We start from the raw sequence: 18,415 nt of genomic DNA on the forward strand, positions 1-18,415 counted from the left end.
AAAAATTGGGCCAAACTTACGCTCGTGTAGGGGAAGTTGGGAATTTGCGATGACCCGAGAAAAGTGAGAGGAATCACTCGAAAGGATTTGAACAAATGTGAATAATGAAGTCAGAAGGAGCTTTCTCCGATCAATAATCAATCCAAAACCTCTACACCAAAAGCTTCGATAAATTTTATCGATTATGGTTTTTTAGTTTGTCGTAATTTCCTTAGCATATTTATTAAAATTTCTTTAATTCTAGTTGTACAAATATTTACTCCAGTTTTTTATCACAAAATTAAATGTGTTGTTGTTCATGAATTTTTCTTCAATTTTTTTAAGATAATTTTCTAGTTTTGTGGCTTATTAGGAAAGTTGGAACGAACAGTCAACTCGGAATTTGGATCACTTGTGTTTTAGAAGTCTGATTTCACACACTTGACATGATTACGTATTCGGCATGTCCGAGCAATGTTTTGTACAAATTTTTTGTCATGTCCGGTGGGACCATGCCGTCAAAGAAGCGAGGAAACACTGAGAATGGCAAAAATATGTTGCAAAGTCCAATAAGTCTATGAGCAATTGAAATGGAATGCACTCGATGGATATTTAGAATGAAAAAAATATGATTTCTGACTTTTCGAATGCATAAAATAATCTTTTACAAAATAAGATATAGATTTCTTAGGCAAATTTTGCGAAGAAAATATTAAAAGAATTAAATTATGAATACTATTTGGGGAGTTCATTCCATTAACTTAATATACAAATAAATCCTCGTGAACATGTAGAATATGATAATCTTAATTCTTCTTTTACAGATAAAATAGGAAATTTTAGATGAAAGCTACAACGGAAGAATACATTCACAATAATGGAATACATTTTTTGATAACGGATACTGCATGATTTCTAATTCTTCATATCCATACAGTTATGTTTCAAAGAAGTAACACAGGTTTCCCGTGAAGGGGTAGTGCAAGGTTCTGAAAAACAAGAAGGATGGTCTGGAGGATTCTTTCATAAATGGGTGGAATATAAAAAATAACACCCCAAAGAAATTCTTGAGGGTATCTTCTCATGTTACTTCAGATCTTGAGTACAAGAACGAACTCGAGAAATTGAGATTTGATTGTATCGAGTGTCATGATACATATGGAGGAAATCGTGAGTTGTATGACAGAAAATGTGAGCAAGATTGTGTCCATCGGGTAAATGGATTGGAAAAAAATGAAAATTCATCATAAGAATAATGACCTCAAACAAAATGTCGAGGTAGGAAAATCATCAATAAAATTAACGTAACATCACCATTATTTCAATACATTGTCAGGTAACACAAACGTGAAGAAATGTATCCAAAACTAAGAGGAAAAATGGAGGGAAAATGTAGTATATGACAACAAGAATTCGATATATGGCAGAAGATCCATGTCCACAAGGCCAAAAAACCAAAAATATCATCGATGATCATCAACCACAAAATCAAGAAACCAGTAATATTATGGGAGATTAAACCTTGGAAGGCGGATGATTATAGGTTATGGTGGGGGATTTTTGGTCTCAAAGTTAAGAAACCAACAATACCTCAAAACATCGTCTTTCAAATATCAAGAGAATCAGCTTATGTCGAATTTATAGCTTAACATGAAAATCTCCACTATATATGTTGGACATCAGAAGTATCGTCAAGTCAGTACTTGATGGATTAACAATCATCTTACTCGAATGATCAATTCGAGGAGCATGAAATTACTTCATCCTAAATCAATAAATAAAGAAGAGTTTCGAGAGGTAAACTTCCATAAACTTCATTTTTACCCACTAAAATTTAACATGAATGACCAAGTTTGCTAAAAAAAGTTATTGGGCCAAAGAATGAGCGTGATAAACTAATACTCGGGAAAAAATTCATGAAACATAATGTAGTTTTCAGATAGGCCAAATCATGATATCAATGTATTATATTACATGTTCTTTAGTAAATGTGAAAATTGTAAAACATAAAAATGCTCAATTAGTTCAAAGTACTAGCTACTTTAAAATTTAAATTATCTTATAATTAAAAATTTAATATAGGTGTAAAGTCGGGCCACTCTGTTATATAAAATCTTGTTGGCCAACTAATGGCTTGATTCCACGGATTGACGGTGGTAAGATGTTAAATCTTATTCCACAAGTAAATTGTTGTGGACAAACATTGCTCTATGTAAGCTACAATTTTTTGGGAAATATGCTTTGTTAATTTTTAAGTGGATTGATTTTGAGTACAAAGCATGAACTTTTGCTGGGAACTAGGATATCAAGCTACTTTTGTTGTACATACATTGATTTGGCCAAATTATTGTTTTAGATTGTTTGATTCATTTGTTTCGTTGTTGTGTTTAATGCAAGAAATTTAAATAATGATAATTTTAGTTTCTGTTAATTTATCACACCGGATTCAGCTACAAATATGAGAGTGCTTTTGGGAGGAACCACTTGAAGATTTTGAAAAACAAAAAGTGAAGTCAGAAAGAGCCTTCTCAAACTAATAATCAACACAAAAGTCATACAGCAAAAGCTTTTGCAAATTTTATCCGTTTTAGTTCATTTTTTTTTTTCAGTTTATCGCAATTTCCTTAGCGTACTCCAACTTTTTCCAATTCTGATCGTAAAAATGTTTATTTTAGTTAATGATGACAAAATTAATTTTTTTTTTGTTCATGAATTTTTCTTCGATTTATTAAGTTAATTTCCTAGTTTTGTGGCATACCACATGAGTTACAACTAACGGCCGGTTCAGGATTCACAATGCTTGTTTTTAGAAGTCGGGTTTCACTAACTTGGCATGATTTCGTGCCTGACACATCCACACAAATTTTTTATACAAACTGTACATAATATAATAGAATATGGATGTGGGTTAATTTGCCTTCAAGGAGTGTCCAAGTTGGTGAACTAGGTGGACGCTTGATCAATGGTCAGAAGTTCAATTCTCTCTATCAATACATTTTCAATCGAGCTTATCACACATGACTTGTTCCACTTGTTAAGGTTTATCTAATGCGCATCGAAGTATATCGACCGTGAGTTCTTATATCATAAAAATATATGTGGTGTAATTTTGATTGAAAAAAAGAACAAATGAAATAATAGTCAACAAAACCAAAGTTAATTTATACATTTTGGAAATAAATATTACGTAATCATGATAAATATTTTGCTGAAGTCTTCCTAGAACAAAATATATAAATATATAGATATTATCAAGGGGAGTGTTATTTACAATTCATAATTTGTTATTTACACATCAATTTTTTAATTAACATTTGATTTGTTTATCATTTTTTCTAGTTTTTATTTAATCGTATCGTAACCGGTAAATCTAGTTAACATAAAAAAAAATACACATAATATTCAATCCTACAAATATTTCTTACGAGAACCAATCAAATAGGGTACCATAACTTATCGTATACCCACTTTAAGGCATTATTTGGAGTTAATGACAAGAAATCAATTGATTATTCATCCTTATTACGTTTCAATGTTTGGCTCAAAATCCATAAAAGATCAATATTATGCACTGTTATTTTATTCAAATATATTAATTTATCTCTGTCAAAAAAAAATATATTAATTTATCTTATTATTATGAATCATTCGTCATCACATCAATGAGCAAACAGGATGTGTTAAAAGTTGAATATATAAAAAAGTCAATAGTTAAATGTGGAGGATCCAACAATATAAAAATAAACCGAACAGAAATCAGTATATGGTGGTGATAATTTGTGCCCATACATGTAAAATCCAGAATGTGCCCATCTATTGTATTATACAAGTGGCATATTGAGAAATTCTCCATTATTTTTACAGCAAACAACACGTTGTTACATAAATCATAACAAAAAAACACTCTGAACGCCAGACATAAGCGGCATGGGGAGTAACTACAAAAAAATTCTTCATGATATTTAACTTATAATATGATAATCATATTGAGAAATTCTCCATAGTTTTTACAGCAAACAACATTTCGTTATACAAATTATGAAAAAAAAAACACTCTCTGAATGCCAGACATAAACGGCATGGGGAGTAACCTTACAAAATTTCTTCATGATATTAACTTATAATATGATAATATATAGATATAAGTTATTATCTTATTCTCAGAACAATGCGATAGCATTTCCAGTCTCTATTATCCCAACTTTAACTATGTACATGGTGCAAATATCAGAATAAATAAATCCACCAAGATTCTGGGTGTTCTCCTTAGTTTTAGACTTGATCGTTACCCTTGAGAATGTTGTACTTGCATAATGGGCATGTCGCGTTCATTTTAAGCCACTTCACGATACACGTAGAATGAAAGTTGTGATTGCACGGAAGAGCGTGGAGTTCATTCCCATCCTCGTATTCGCACAGACATATGCAGCATTCCTGGAAGAACATTTTCAAGTCCAGTATGAAACTGACAATAAGTTGAGCCCCAAAAATGGAAATCGAAATCAGTATCAGATACGAAGGGGTACGTCCATATGCAATAGTGAGGTTAGTTCCTTTTTCACACCAAATGAATGTGTTACAATCTTTAGATGATAATTGGTTTTGTAGTATTGGTTTCATTCAATATCGTGATTTGGTGTCAATTAAGGGCGCAACTGAATTAAAAAGGCTTTATCACTTGAGCCAACTTCAAGTATGAACTACTTTATTCAACAGCTGATAAACAGCCGGTGAATTTTTAACAGACTTGTGAGCTTGAATCAAGAACAGTATTTTTTTCTAGGTTTGCGCTATACTCGATTCCATAAAATAAAATTTGAGTGCTTAATCATCTGCTTGATATTTGAGATGGAACACAAACACAAACACACAAAAAACACCCAACACATGATAAACTTACCGCATCCTCAGGTAAGAGAACTCGATCATTGGCCCCGCTACTTGTTTCAAAAGGAATCATTCTTCCTGCTCCAAAGCCTAGCCTATCTTCATCCTTGCAGGTTTGAAATCTGTACTTGGGAAGGACCCTCAAATCAGCTTCTGATGCACCCTCCTGATCATCCAAGCGAGTGTGTAAAGGATTTTAAAATTGAAATATCAGTCAAATTCAGCTTGAGATCATCGTGGCATACCTGGCCTGCAATGGCATAAAGAACTCCAATGATGCATGGTAGGCAGCAGCAGAGTGCTATTCCAATAAGACATGCTAAAACAACACAGAATATGGCAAAGAATACATCAAATGCCAAGAAGACAACAGCCAACCTGCAACACATCAAGTATCAGTGGGTCTGAGAGTCTCTTTCTACAACTAATAACATATTTACAAAAGGCTCGCGAAGTACTAAGGTGAATGAGTGTCCTCGGACCTAAGAGAAGGTTGTCATGCAAGGTGAGTCACGTGCCTTATTGAAATGAAGTTAACTAAGACATAAAAATTTAGAATCTATATATATGAAGAAATAATCCCAAGTAACTTATGATACGTATTTTACAAATTTATCAACAACAATAAAGATTTGCAATCTCCGCATTTACGTATGTCTCAAAACTTTTAGGCTTGCCGAGGTACGCACTTCATGAAAAGGCAGCGCCTTGATTGAGCCTAGGCATCCGGCTGTCCTTAAGCCTAGGCACGCTTTGTTAGCTATTAATGACTGAGATTAATATGCAAGGGAGGTAGGAAGGGAAAATACTTCAAAATCAACAGAAGAAGTATTCAACGGAATCATTTCAGGACAGATCCAACAGATGCACTTTAGATGGATCTATTTAGGTATGACTTATACAAAATGTGGAGAATTGATAATTATTATACATTCTAACATAACTTGCTGCTAAGGATAAACCAAAAGGCAAAAATAGGTCAACCGTGACACTCAATGTCAGGGCAAAAGGAAACTTTTAATAGCAATTATTTTCTGCAAGAAATGATGCCATAAACATATGACCTCCTTTCCATCAGTTTGAAGTAAATAGAAGAATGATTATTAACAAGGAAGAAATCAACAAAGGGAGAAAGGTTTTTTCTAATGCATGGTATAGCCATTTAGGTAACCAATTTCACAACTCAGATTTGCATTGATAATGTTTTTGAAAAAAAATCAGATGCAGCATGTACATAATGACAAACATAAAAATCAGTTAAGTACAAGCAGAAACATTCAAGAAGTTGGTTTCAGAATATACCAATACAAGCGTGGAGCACTTCTCAAGAGAAGTTCACCGCCTGAGACAACCCAATAAAAGCCAACTATCCACCACAGGAACGAGGCTATAGTATTAACAGATTCACATCGCTTCATTGTGCTGAAATTCCACAAATGTTAGCCAATCATCAAAAGAAATTAACTTTTAGCAACAGTTTATACCAGCTTTCTTAATTGGCAACTATGTGTGCAAAAACTAATCAAGGAGCCATATCAGTTAACAAAGCAAGGGAAGAAATTAGCTTCTTGCAGCCGTTTATATCAGCTATCGTAATTGGCAACTACACATGAAAAAACTAATTTCAGGAGGCTCAGCCATTCAGACCCAGGTGACTTCACTAACAAAGATGACGAGTGGACAACAAGAGACTACATGTATTCAAATAATTATTGTCGCTGAGATTGAACAATAGAGAAATAAAATTAGGCAGGATCCCACTTCAACTTGTATTAAAAAGGAAAGAAGTTCTTCACTTTTCTATTGTTAAATCAGAATCCAGAATCACCAAAGAAGGCTCGGTTAAGGCCAAGACAATGTGTATGAATGGTCACACGACTGAATAGAAATGAGCATATAAAATGAGAAGAATAGACTGGGGGACCGAAAGTGAGAATGATAATACGGTTGGGCTAATTTAGAGGCGCCTTCGCCGAAGCTGGATAACATACAGATAGCGTAGATTAATTTGCACAAGTGATTTGCAATAGCATAAATTTTAATTATAGTACAACAGTATCAAAATGCGGACTCCTTTTATTTGCACTATGTTTTGCTTGGAACAAAAGATGACGACATAAAAAAAAACCCACAGAACACTGAAATTCATAAATCATAAAAAAAGAAAATTCTGTTGAAATTTTACCAACCTCGACCGATTGCCGATCCCTAAAACCCCAATCCTCCCATCCCCATTCTCCTCCCCATTTTCACTTCCACTACCTTCCTCTCCGCCATCGTCTCCCACTAGCCAACGCGAGTACCGCCGTCTGAACTCGACCCAGACGAGAACCACATGAACCAAACACTGAATCGCATACCCACACACCCAAACCCTGATCGGCATATTAGGGTTCTCATCCAAAGTGCAAATCAGCATAACTGCTGAGACAATCACGAAAGCCAGATTCCACATCATGTCTAGCGCAACGATGGGCTTGGAGTAACCCCAGTCGGCACGGCGCTGCTCGAGCTCGCGGGCGGCGGTCTCTCGGACAACAACGGATGCACCGCCCCGGCGACGGGTGATGGATGCGAAGCGAGAGAGGAGGAGGGATATAGAGGAGGCGCGGGAGGGCTGCCGCAGGGGGAGGAGCGGGGAGTCCGGGGAGGACATGGACATGATTGGAATTTCAGTCTTGTCGAGGGGTGAAAATGGAATTGGAAAAGATTGTGCTGGAAAATTGGGAGCGACTGTAGTACGAACACTACTGTGCCATGGATGGAATATTCCGAGTTAAAGGAAGACAGGATCTCTGTAGCATATTTTGGGAAATTGTAAGCTGCGGTTCATTTCTTGGTCTTTTCTGTTTTAGGTAAATAAACAGTGTCGTTAAATTCTTGTATGTATATCTAGACCTGGTCACGGCCGGTCCGGTCGAGAAAACCTGGCCGGTTATGGGTCGAGCGAGGGAACGACGGGTCCAGTTCGGTCTAATTAAATTTAACTTATTTTTTACATAAATTTTTTTAGGGCAGTTTTACATAAATTTTTAAAAAGAAAATTTAAAAAAATGTTTGCACATATGTATGTTTATGTATGCATTTGATATTGGAGTTGGTGATTTTCATGGTAATTATCTGGTTAATTAATTAGTTAATTTTTTTTATTCACTCGTGAGAGAGAGAATGGTAAAAAGAGTCTCGAGCGCCCAGATGTTGATTATTTATGCCACAATTGAAAATATTTAATTTTTAAACATACTCATTCAATGTGTTTATTTTTGGACTTGAGTGATATACTTTTATGATTATTAAATATTGACTAGATATAATAGACTTAGGGATGACAATGGGAAGGAGCGATGGCAAGTTTATCATCCCCGTCCTCGAATTTCATCCATACCTCATACCCGTCCCGATCTCTGTTTTTTCGGGTTCGGCGAAACTGTGAGGATCAACTTCTCACCCCGTCTCATTCTCATTTTAAAAATATTAGTAGGACAAGACGATGACGGATTCAGAGATTTTTTCAAATCAAAACTTATTATTATCTATTATTTTTAGTTATAATATTAATATTAATAATATTATGATTATTAATATTTTAAAAAATAATAATATTTTATTATTGATATTATTTTTGGGACGAGTTCGAGGATGAGGATGATAATCACTTATCCGGCCCGAACTACTTCGGGATTTTAGAAAATCCCCGAACCCGAACTCAAACCCGAAAAATCGGGGATCACCGTCCCCCGTTTCGAGTTTTCTCCGTAAGATCCAAAACTCATGAAGAAAGTTGTCATCCTTAATTAGACTTGTGATTTCGTGAGATTCTTGTCACAAGTATCATTAAATATTTAAGAAAATAATATGATAAAAATACAAGACACTAAGATATAGTAAATATTTTATGCATTAAACAATTGATGTAAATAATCTAACATGAAATATAAAAAAAAAAATTACGTTATAAAAAATCAAAATCAAACAAAATTGAAGTAGAATTTTATGGCAAAGTTTTTTTCATGCCTGGTTGGTATTTTTTCAAAAAAAATTATTTTTTATTTCAGTAGTTAGGCGGTTACAATCACGGTTTCAAAACAAATTCATTGAAATTATTTGATTTGAAATTCATCAATCCAAATAAAAACCTTAATTTTTTCAATCCAAGTAATTCGTCATCTTATATTCATCTATCCAATACAACCTAATACTGTATTTGTGGTAAAACTTTTTATTATCAAAATTTTTGTTTAAAACACATAGGCCAACTTCCACGGCTTTTCCAATCGGGGAAAACATGTATACTTCATGAACATTGGTTTATAGTTTGGTTAACAGCACGTGGTAAACTCCTTACTCGGGACAAGCAACCATATGTCATTAACAAATGTCGTGTACTTTGCGATCGTGGAGATGAATCTGTCCAGCACTTGTGCTTCAGTTGTCCTATCTCGAGTGCTATCTGGAACGCTATCCGTGAGTGACTGGAAATGAGGAAGATGATAGGCTCAACATCGGTAGTTTTACGGGCTTACAACACGGTCTATGGGAGGAAATCGACTTTATCCAGAATGATGTGTTCTGCATTTGCTGTTACAACCTACGAGATTGGAACTTAAGAAATAGAGCACTTTTTGACAAAGAGACACAAGAATGCAAGATGTATTGCAGATAATCAGGAAGATCAATATATTATTTTTTCGTTGCTTTCCTACTTCTAGTGATGTAATTTAATGTGTGGATCTATGATATTAATTGTAAAATGATTTATGGTTGTTGTTGAGAGCCTAGAGATGTCTGACGTACTTGTATATTGTAAACATTATTTTTACAAATTTAATGAAATTTTGAGAAAAATAAAATTCAGATTTGAAAAAATATAATGGTAGCGGTATGTATATGTATTTCTTGACAAGAGAGGAAATCGTATATCTTCCTGAGAACGTGATGTTGATAGACATTGGATCCAGTTTAATTAGTTACAATTATTATAATTAATTAGATGTGAAAGGTAACCAATTTTTTCATAAAAATTTCATTATCTTGTCTCACATCAATTAATCTACTGAAAAATGGAAATTATATACATTATCAAATGAAACTCAAAGAAAGGGCAATTTAGAAGATATACTTTGGTTGGATGGTCATGGGGCTCGATCGTCGTGTCATTGCGGATGGACTCGAATCTACAGAAAAACAATTAGAACAAAATATAATTTGATTTCAAAGTACCAACTATAGAAAATGTCTTAGAATAAAATTATAAAATATAGTCTCAAATATTATATTTCGCACTTCTGACTTTTTTCACGTTATTTATCTAATAAATATGACTTTATTCAGTCAAATCGGGGCAGGGGGCCAATATCATAGATATATATTTGAGGTTGTTGGGGGAACATTGCATTCGCAGCGATTACCCTTGAACAAATTCACATGCAACTGGGATTTAGTAAATACCCATCGGATACAAACACGTCGCGTTCCTTCATATTTGATTGATCCCTACACATACCTACCATTATATATGGTAGTTCTCTACAATTTGTCAAACAATAATTTAGTTTTTTTTGGTTCGAAACTTGTCGTGAAAACAAGATTTTGCACCAGTACTCGAGTAACCAGTAAGCACCTTTTTTTTCTTCTTTAAATCAAAATGTGCGTCGGCTGGCGACGATTATTTTGTAAGTAGTAAATAGATACTTCAAGGAAGAGCAACGTTGCCACTGAGGTCAATGGTGGAGCCAGAAATTCGATTATACTCGGGCTAGAATTTTAAACTCTAAGATCCTTTAATATTTTAAATTGATCTACCTGGACTAATATCAAATTTATCCAAAATTTTAAAAAAAAATTACATATAAATTTTTTAAATTTTTTTTAAAACACCCGGGCTGAAGTCCAGGGTGAAAATGGGTGTGGCTCCGCCCTTGACTGAGGCCAAAGTGAGCAGCCTTAATCCCTTCCTTTACTCTTGCTCGACCTCCCATGTCCGTGTAGTATGAACTAGTCTATGTTTTATCACAAATAATTTTCTTTCTATTCCGACATTATTATATTGTGTGGGTTTCTTATATATTAATGAAAATTGACATAATATATCGATAATCCAAAAAAATAAATTTTCACCTATGTTAAGGAGATAAACACTTCATTAACTGCTTTTGCCACTTGTCCAATTTTTTTAATTGAATAACTTAATACTTCATATTACTTATGGAACCACATATATTATCCTAAACTACGTGAAAAAAATTAGATTATTTATCAAAAAAGGTGAAGACTATGTTTGTTTATATCGTGTGATAAAGTAGAGTTCTTAATTGTATTTTCCCGAAAAAATGTGTGATATTTAAATTTGGCGAGTATATATTACATTTTTTATTATATAGTTAATTATCAATTAAATGTATTTCTATCACAGATTCCTCAGCTTTTGTTATTTTATATTCTCTTCATTTGTCTTTAATTATTTTCTGTAATCTCTAGATGCCAAGTGCCATCTTATTATTAATGCCGGCTGCTTTTTTATATTAATTTTGGTATACGGTGTACAATGAATTTGACTCTTTTTTTTTTAAAAAAAAATGTATTTTTATGATGATGATGATAAAATTTGTACTTCATCTAATTGAATCTGTATTTTTAGTCCGCTTTCAAAATTCTGAAGTTTTTTTATTTGTGTCAAATTTTTGCTACATTCCCTTGATTAATAGTTTATTGCGTAGTAATTAGTTTAAAAAATCAATACAATTATAGATTAAATAGATTAATATGATATTGTACGTCTAAACGGTGTCGAATAAATTACTAAATATATTTTATAATTAACTTATAGTAAGTTAAAAATATAAGTTAGTTATATACATTTATTTTGGGAAAAGAGACGCCTAAAGCAATAATAGCTTTGGAACCGTTAACTCGTCCTTTCTTTGTTCCACACTAGAAATGCTAAAGACACGCCGAACACAATTAGCCTGACATTGTCACCCTCAATGTTTAAGCAATTCTCATCCCATCAGCAAGGCTAATTCGGACATTTGAGTCGAGGACTCCTGCTTTTGTGCCTGACGAAGTTACAGTCGATCGCACTCACACACATAAAACCTCTCCGTCTTTCTCTCTCTGACATGCTTTTATGCCTGACGAAGTTACAGTCGATCGCACTCACACTGTCACACACATAAAACCTCTCTCTCTCTCTCTCTCTCTCTCTCTCACACACACACACACATACTACGTTTTCCTATACAAAAGCATACAGAATAGAAAAATAAATGGCACTGTTTGAAACTTAAAATTTCTTTCCACCTTCTACACTTGCATCTTCGAGTTCTCTCCTTCGCGCGCGCCCGCACACATATATACATACGTATATGTACATACACGTCTATATTTGTACCTGTATTCATATAATATTGCTACACATTGTCGTAATTTATACTGTCGGAGGCTTTCGCAAATTTGATGCGTGATTTTGAAGCAAACAGATCGGTGATGACGGGGATTTCTGGCGAAGGAAATGTTTCCTTGACGCCGGAGCGTATTTCAGGTGACAATGCGCCGGAGAGGACGCCGCTGACGGCGTCGGCATCGTTTAGAGAGGGAGGAAAGTCTTATTCGTCGCGGCGGAGGGGAGTGCGCCCGAGCCTTGACGCGGACGACTTGATAAACCTGCTTCATGGCTCGGATCCGGTGAAGCTGGAGCTTAATCGCCTCGAGAATGAAGTCAAAGGTTGGTCTCCTTAGCTGGATCCGGCGCTTGGATATCTTGTGAAACGCTGCCGTTTCTGTGCCCTTGCTTTGTGTCATTATTATTTTATGTTTTAAGAATGTGAGATGTGTTAATAAGTGACCGTTCACTGAGGAAACGACGGCGTATTAGTGTTAACCTTTTCTGGTGGTTTGCAGACAAGGACAGGGAACTGGGGGAAGCACAGTCCCTGATAAGAGCGTTGAAGTTGTCGGAGCGCCTGCGAGAGAAAGCAGTGGAAGAGGTCCATTTTGTTCCTTATTTCCCCAGTTAGTTCCTGGAACGTATTTCTGTAAATGCTTATTTTTAAGCTAGAATAATAAATATTTGACAGGTATAGAGATTACGTGTATATACCAACAAAGGCTGCCTAAGTTTAAACCTGAGATAGACTGCATTTGTGGTCTATGACAGTTATTCTGCCTAGCAGGTTTCCTAAAATAATTTGTTTGCTCCGAGTACTTAATTGAGTCCAAACAAGTTTTCAGTCTTTGCTCTTGCTCTAGAACTTGGGTGCAGGATAAATAATTTAGGAAGTGTTTGGACAAGTTAATGTTCTACCCACTCATTATGAATCGTTATTATTCTGTCATGACACCAATTTTTGTCTTCTTTAAGTTCATGTGGGTCTGTTTGAAAGACTTTCAATTGCTACTAGAAAATTTTTTGAAATAGATAATGCATTTTTAAGGTAAACTTATTCAGAATTCGCAAGAGTTTTCTAGGTCAGGCTATTCATTGATCCTAATATATTACAATTTTTTGTTGAGATGTTCAAGTATCCATAGCATATGTGTGCAGTGTCAGTTTAAGAAATGATCCCTCGTCGGTGGCAAATTTTGAATGGTTTTCCTGAATGTGGTTCAATTATGATGTGCATTTATGTCAAAATAAAACCAAGAAATTTTTTTTTGAGTTTCGATTGAAAGTTGTTTGATGTTACCTTTTCTTTGCAGTCCCCCTTTTTGTTGTCTTTCACTTTGTGAGTGGCATGAGCTTTTACATGTGGAGTTGAACTGAAGCTGAATTATTTTATTTTACTTTAGCTCACTGAGGAGTTGGCAAAGGTGGATGAGAAACTCAAATTAACAGAATCTAACCTAGAAAACAAGGTATTAGCTCGAGCTTCCCCCATCCATTCTATGTATTTTTTCAATATATTTTTCTGTGCAGAATCTTGAGATTAAGAGAATTAACGATGAAAAGAAGGCCTCCATGGCTGCTCAATTTGCTGCCGAAGCCACTCTTCGGAGAGTTCATGCTGGTCAGAAGGACGACGATATGCCTCCAATCGAAGCTATCTTGGCTCCCTTGGAGGCTGAGCTCAAGCTTGCTCGGCAAGAGGTACATATTTTCTTTAGGCTACCTTCCATTTAGTTAAACAATTCCCATTTGGGGAACATTTCTTAATTTTTTGATACCCCCCTTCCAGATTGCAAAGCTGCAGGACGATAACAAAGCATTGGACCGACTTACTAAGTTGAAGGAGGCTGCTCTAGTGGAAGCAGAGAGAACTGTGCAGGTCGCATTGATGAAGGCTTCTATGGTGGATGATCTCCAGAACAAGAACCAAGAATTGATTAAACAGATTGAAATATGCCAGGTTTTGCGGTCTTGCACGCTCTTTGGTTTCAAGACCACATATGAACATTTATTGTTTCTCTCTTTTCCCCCCTGTAGCATGTAGCTTTTTATGATTTATCAGGAAGAGAATAAGATTTTAGATAGAATGCACCGCCAGAAGGTTGCAGAGGTTGAAAGGTTTACTCAAACTGTGCATGAACTTGAAGAGGCAGTTCTTGCTGGTGGTGCAGCTGCCAATGCAGTGCGGGATTATCAGCGTAAAGTTCAGGAGATGAATGTAATGTGGTTAATATGAAAGTGAACTTGTATTTCATGCATCGTTCAGTGTTATCAAACCCTAATATGTGATCAGCTTTTGCTGATTTCTTCAGGAGGAAAGAAAAATTCTTGATAGAGAGCTAGCTCGTGCAAAAGTAACGGCAAACAGGGTGGCAACTGTTGTGGCTAATGAATGGAAAGATGCAAATGATAAGGTGATGCCTGTGAAACAATGGCTTGAAGAAAGGAGGTTCTTGCAGGTAATTTCCCAGTGACTTCGACTTTATTTTTTCGCCCTTTAAACAATTGTACTTTTTAAAGTCATCAGTGAGATGAGTTCTGTATGTTGTCACAGGGTGAGATGCAGCAACTAAGAGACAAGCTAGCTATTACTGAGAGAACTGCCAAGTCTGAAGGCCAGTTGAAAGTAACTAGCTCAGATGTGTTTAATCTGATTTTTTAATGAAATTTCAAATTCTTCAACTTTAAGTTCTTGCTCTTCCATCCAGGAAAAATATCAACTTCGTCTGAGAGTTCTTGAAGAAACTTTGAGATCACCAAACACTGCTGCACGCAGTACGGCAGATGGAAAATGCTCAATTAATGATCCTTTGCATCGCCAGTCACTTGGTGGTGCTGAAAACATTTCCAAACTGACTTCCAATGGCTTCCTAACCAAGAGGCCTCCGTCTTTTTCATCGAGGTCTTCTGGGAGCAGTTCTGTGTTGAAACATGCAAAAGGGACATCAAAGTCTTTTGATGGGGGTTCAAGATCTTTGGACAGGAGTAAAATTCTCTTAAATGTACTAGGGCCAAATTTCAAGCAAAGTCAGTCCTGTGATGGAACTGAGGATGACGAGAAGCAAAATAGCCCGTGGAAAGGAAATCAAGATGAAAAGCCCAGTGATGCGCACAATGAGGGAGAGGACTCTGTGCCAGGGTTGTTGTACGATATTTTACAGAAAGAAGTAGTTGCCTTGAGAAAAGCTGGTCATGAAAAGGATCAGAGCCTAAAAGATAAGGATGACGCAATTGAGGTTGGTTTCTTTATTTGCATGTTGCTATGATGACTTCGCTGACTTGATTAGTCTTCTTCTCAAACCTCTTTGTCTTGTTTTCTGATCAGATGCTAGCAAAGAAGGTGGAAACATTAACTAAAGCCATGGAAATTGAGGCCAAAAAGATGAGAAGAGAAGTGGCCTTGATGGAGAAGGAGGTGGCTGCCATGCATGTCGGGAAAGAACATGAAAATAGTGCCAAACAACCTGGGAATCCTAATAACTCATTAAACAACTTGCAGTTACATCCACGAAGGTATGCCTGTTCTTGAAAATGTTACTGCCCTTATACTAGCATGTTATTCAGGTTTTCTGTTTCTATTGCTGTTCCATATTCGATTGGAATGACTGCATCTTGTGATATCTGGTTATTTTATATAGTGCATTTCGTGTATCTAGTTGCCATCTTAACCACCTATCTCTCGTTTGCTTTCAGCACCGAAATATGAATTACAGATTCTCCCCACTAAAACTGATTTCTTGTCAGCTTTCAGCGCTGAATATGAATTACAGATTTCTCCATCACTAACTTCTTGGCAACCTGCCTTTGATTTCTGCCAAGCTCGTTATCTATTAAACTTTAATGATTATAACTTAAAGAGTAATTGATATTCCTGCATGTTTGCTGGAATGAGATTTTGTAGTAAAAACAAGTTGTTTTGAGACTATTCATAGATATAAAGTTGTTTTCATGACTTTAAGTGGTGGATATACCCCCATCTAATGTGACTTGTCCAAATTAGATACCAAATTTTGTGATATGATATTCTGTTCTTTAGTTATTATCCTCAAATGTTACTGGTTCTTAATGATCTCCCAATAACCATGCAGGACTGTAGCAAGAAGCAGGTGACACGTAACACATGATAACAAATGAACCAATTGCAGTGCTGAGGCCCAGTTCTTAGCAAAGCTCGTTGTTTGTCCTATCTCATCTCGTAATCTCAGCCCTTCTTTGTTTGTATAATCACGACAAGCAAAATCCGATGAAATGTGCAGTGTGCTTCTGACGTAGATTAGAAACCGTCACACAGAATCAAATCAAGAAGGGTATTGAAGTTTACTTTTAACCTTTTTGAAAAATTATCTGAATTACAGTTAATATGATTGTAAATTTTCAGTCTATATTTGTAATCTCATCTGCGGTTATTGTGGTGACAATTTGTCAAGGTTTGCAAATTCGTGTAATTTGTTGGAGGTCATATTTTTTCCATCCTTGTATCCTGATGATCTATTTATAGTTTTTAGGCGCCTATGATTTTTGTACCTTGAAAAATGTTCGGGTTGGCTGTTTAGTTTCCTATTCCATGATCTAAAATAAACCGATTTTGGCGGGTTTTTAAGGATGAGAAAGTCATTATTTTTTACGAGATTAAAACGGCTGCCTACATTTACAACTGTGAGCATTATTTTTGCACCACCATGATTTATCTTAATAGGCAACTATTCATTAATATGAAGGATTAATGTTTCAGTGGTATTTACTTAAATTTGTTCCAAGGTCAGAGTAGAATTTTTTTTAAAAACTTTTGAAATGACAATTGACTAATTTGATACAACCATGCAAAACAAACAAGGAGGAAGTTTCGGGACTCTTGACCATTAAATTTCCAACATTATTCGATCTTAAAAAATTCGGTATATAGTAAAGATATATCATATAATATCACACGCAACTCAACCCTCTTAATTTTTTATCACCCCAAAGCCAAAATGACAAATTACTTTAGAGAGGTGTTGGGGGCCGGCAATTTGACGTTAGCAACAAACAGAATTATCTTTACCATCACGTAACATGAAAATTAAGAAAAATTAATATTAAGATCCCAAAACGTTTTCTTTAATATAAACCTTTCTTCATTTTTTAATATAAACCTTTACTTATACAATCATATTGATATGAAATTTCATAAAAAATATAAATTATAGTTTTAACTTTTTAATTTATATAAACGACTATGAGGGGGAGATCGTAAAATATATTAGAAACGGTTCTCACTTCAAACTCATCGAGACCCTGATTTTATTCTCGATGTTGACCATTTGTCCAGATTGAGGCAATCGATACAATATGTGGGATTAAAAAAATACCCATGAGTCAAATATAGTTGCTCAATGATAATGTTTTAAATTCTTTGAGAGTTAGACTCAAAAATTGCCCATCAATAAATTTTTACATACAAAGGGACAAATCTAATTATAATATATATAATCTTTTGAAGTCGTCCAACTGATATAAAAAAATTGATAGATATAATAAATTTATTTTAACATATATCTTATTAATAGTATAATATTGGTTTAACAATTTATAGCTATCTTAATAACGTGACAGAAATTTCTCTCAACTTTCACCCACCCAGTAAATATAAATTGTATTTTAAAAAATAACGACACAATTCATGATATCCCAAAAGTCAACGAGTTCACCGCAACATCAATTTCGAGGTCTTTCCTTGTGCAGACCAATTAAAACCTAATTAAATGAGACAGCGAAAATAAGAAGATGATAAAATAGACTTTAAAAATTAATATTTTATAGAATTATCAGGATTCAGGCAGGTAAATATTCCACGAAACCAACATTTTAGATGCCACGTGTAGAAAGAAAATTTATCGTAAATTTCTTCTTTTATGTTGTTTTTTTTTAATATATATGTATATATATTACTATCATTAAGAATCTTTGTAATAAAGATAAAAATATTGTCTAGATCTATTTTTTTCTCTTCTAATTTTGTCCTTATATTATATTAATATGGTAAAAATTTGTATGAGACGGTCTCACGGGTCATATTTGTGAAACGAATCTCTTATTTGGGGCATCCATAAAAAAATATTACTTTTTGTACTAAAATTATTATGGTTGACCCGTCTCACGGATTAAGATCCGTGAGACGGTCCCACA

The 18,415-nt window shown here is 34.8% G+C and overlaps 2 protein-coding genes across 2 annotated transcripts; one reads left to right on the plus strand and one right to left on the minus strand.

Moving 5' to 3' along the window:
- Nucleotides 1-3,918: 3,918 nt before the first annotated feature.
- On the minus strand, nt 3,919-7,807 carry LOC140809367 (E3 ubiquitin protein ligase RIE1-like). Its single transcript, XM_073166963.1, has 5 exons — nt 7,056-7,807; nt 6,169-6,288; nt 5,112-5,244; nt 4,880-5,032; nt 3,919-4,413 (listed from the first exon to the last, which is right to left on the minus strand). Exons 1-5 carry the CDS (start codon nt 7,526-7,528, stop codon nt 4,252-4,254), a joined length of 1,041 nt encoding a protein of 346 aa, XP_073023064.1. The 5' UTR covers nt 7,529-7,807; the 3' UTR covers nt 3,919-4,251.
- Nucleotides 7,808-12,103: 4,296 nt separating this feature from the next.
- On the plus strand, nt 12,104-16,505 carry LOC140809370 (microtubule-associated protein 70-2-like). Its single transcript, XM_073166967.1, has 11 exons — nt 12,104-12,589; nt 12,766-12,851; nt 13,654-13,719; nt 13,781-13,951; nt 14,040-14,210; nt 14,313-14,468; nt 14,563-14,709; nt 14,805-14,876; nt 14,959-15,486; nt 15,576-15,763; nt 16,339-16,505. The coding sequence occupies exons 1-11, from the start codon at nt 12,322-12,324 to the stop codon at nt 16,358-16,360; spliced, it is 1,875 nt and encodes a 624-aa protein (XP_073023068.1). The 5' UTR covers nt 12,104-12,321; the 3' UTR covers nt 16,361-16,505.
- Nucleotides 16,506-18,415: the final 1,910 nt, after the last annotated feature.

Source organism: Primulina eburnea, chromosome 13, assembly GCF_022965805.1.
Source record: "Primulina eburnea isolate SZY01 chromosome 13, ASM2296580v1, whole genome shotgun sequence".
NCBI classification, from domain to species: domain Eukaryota; kingdom Viridiplantae; phylum Streptophyta; class Magnoliopsida; order Lamiales; family Gesneriaceae; genus Primulina; species Primulina eburnea.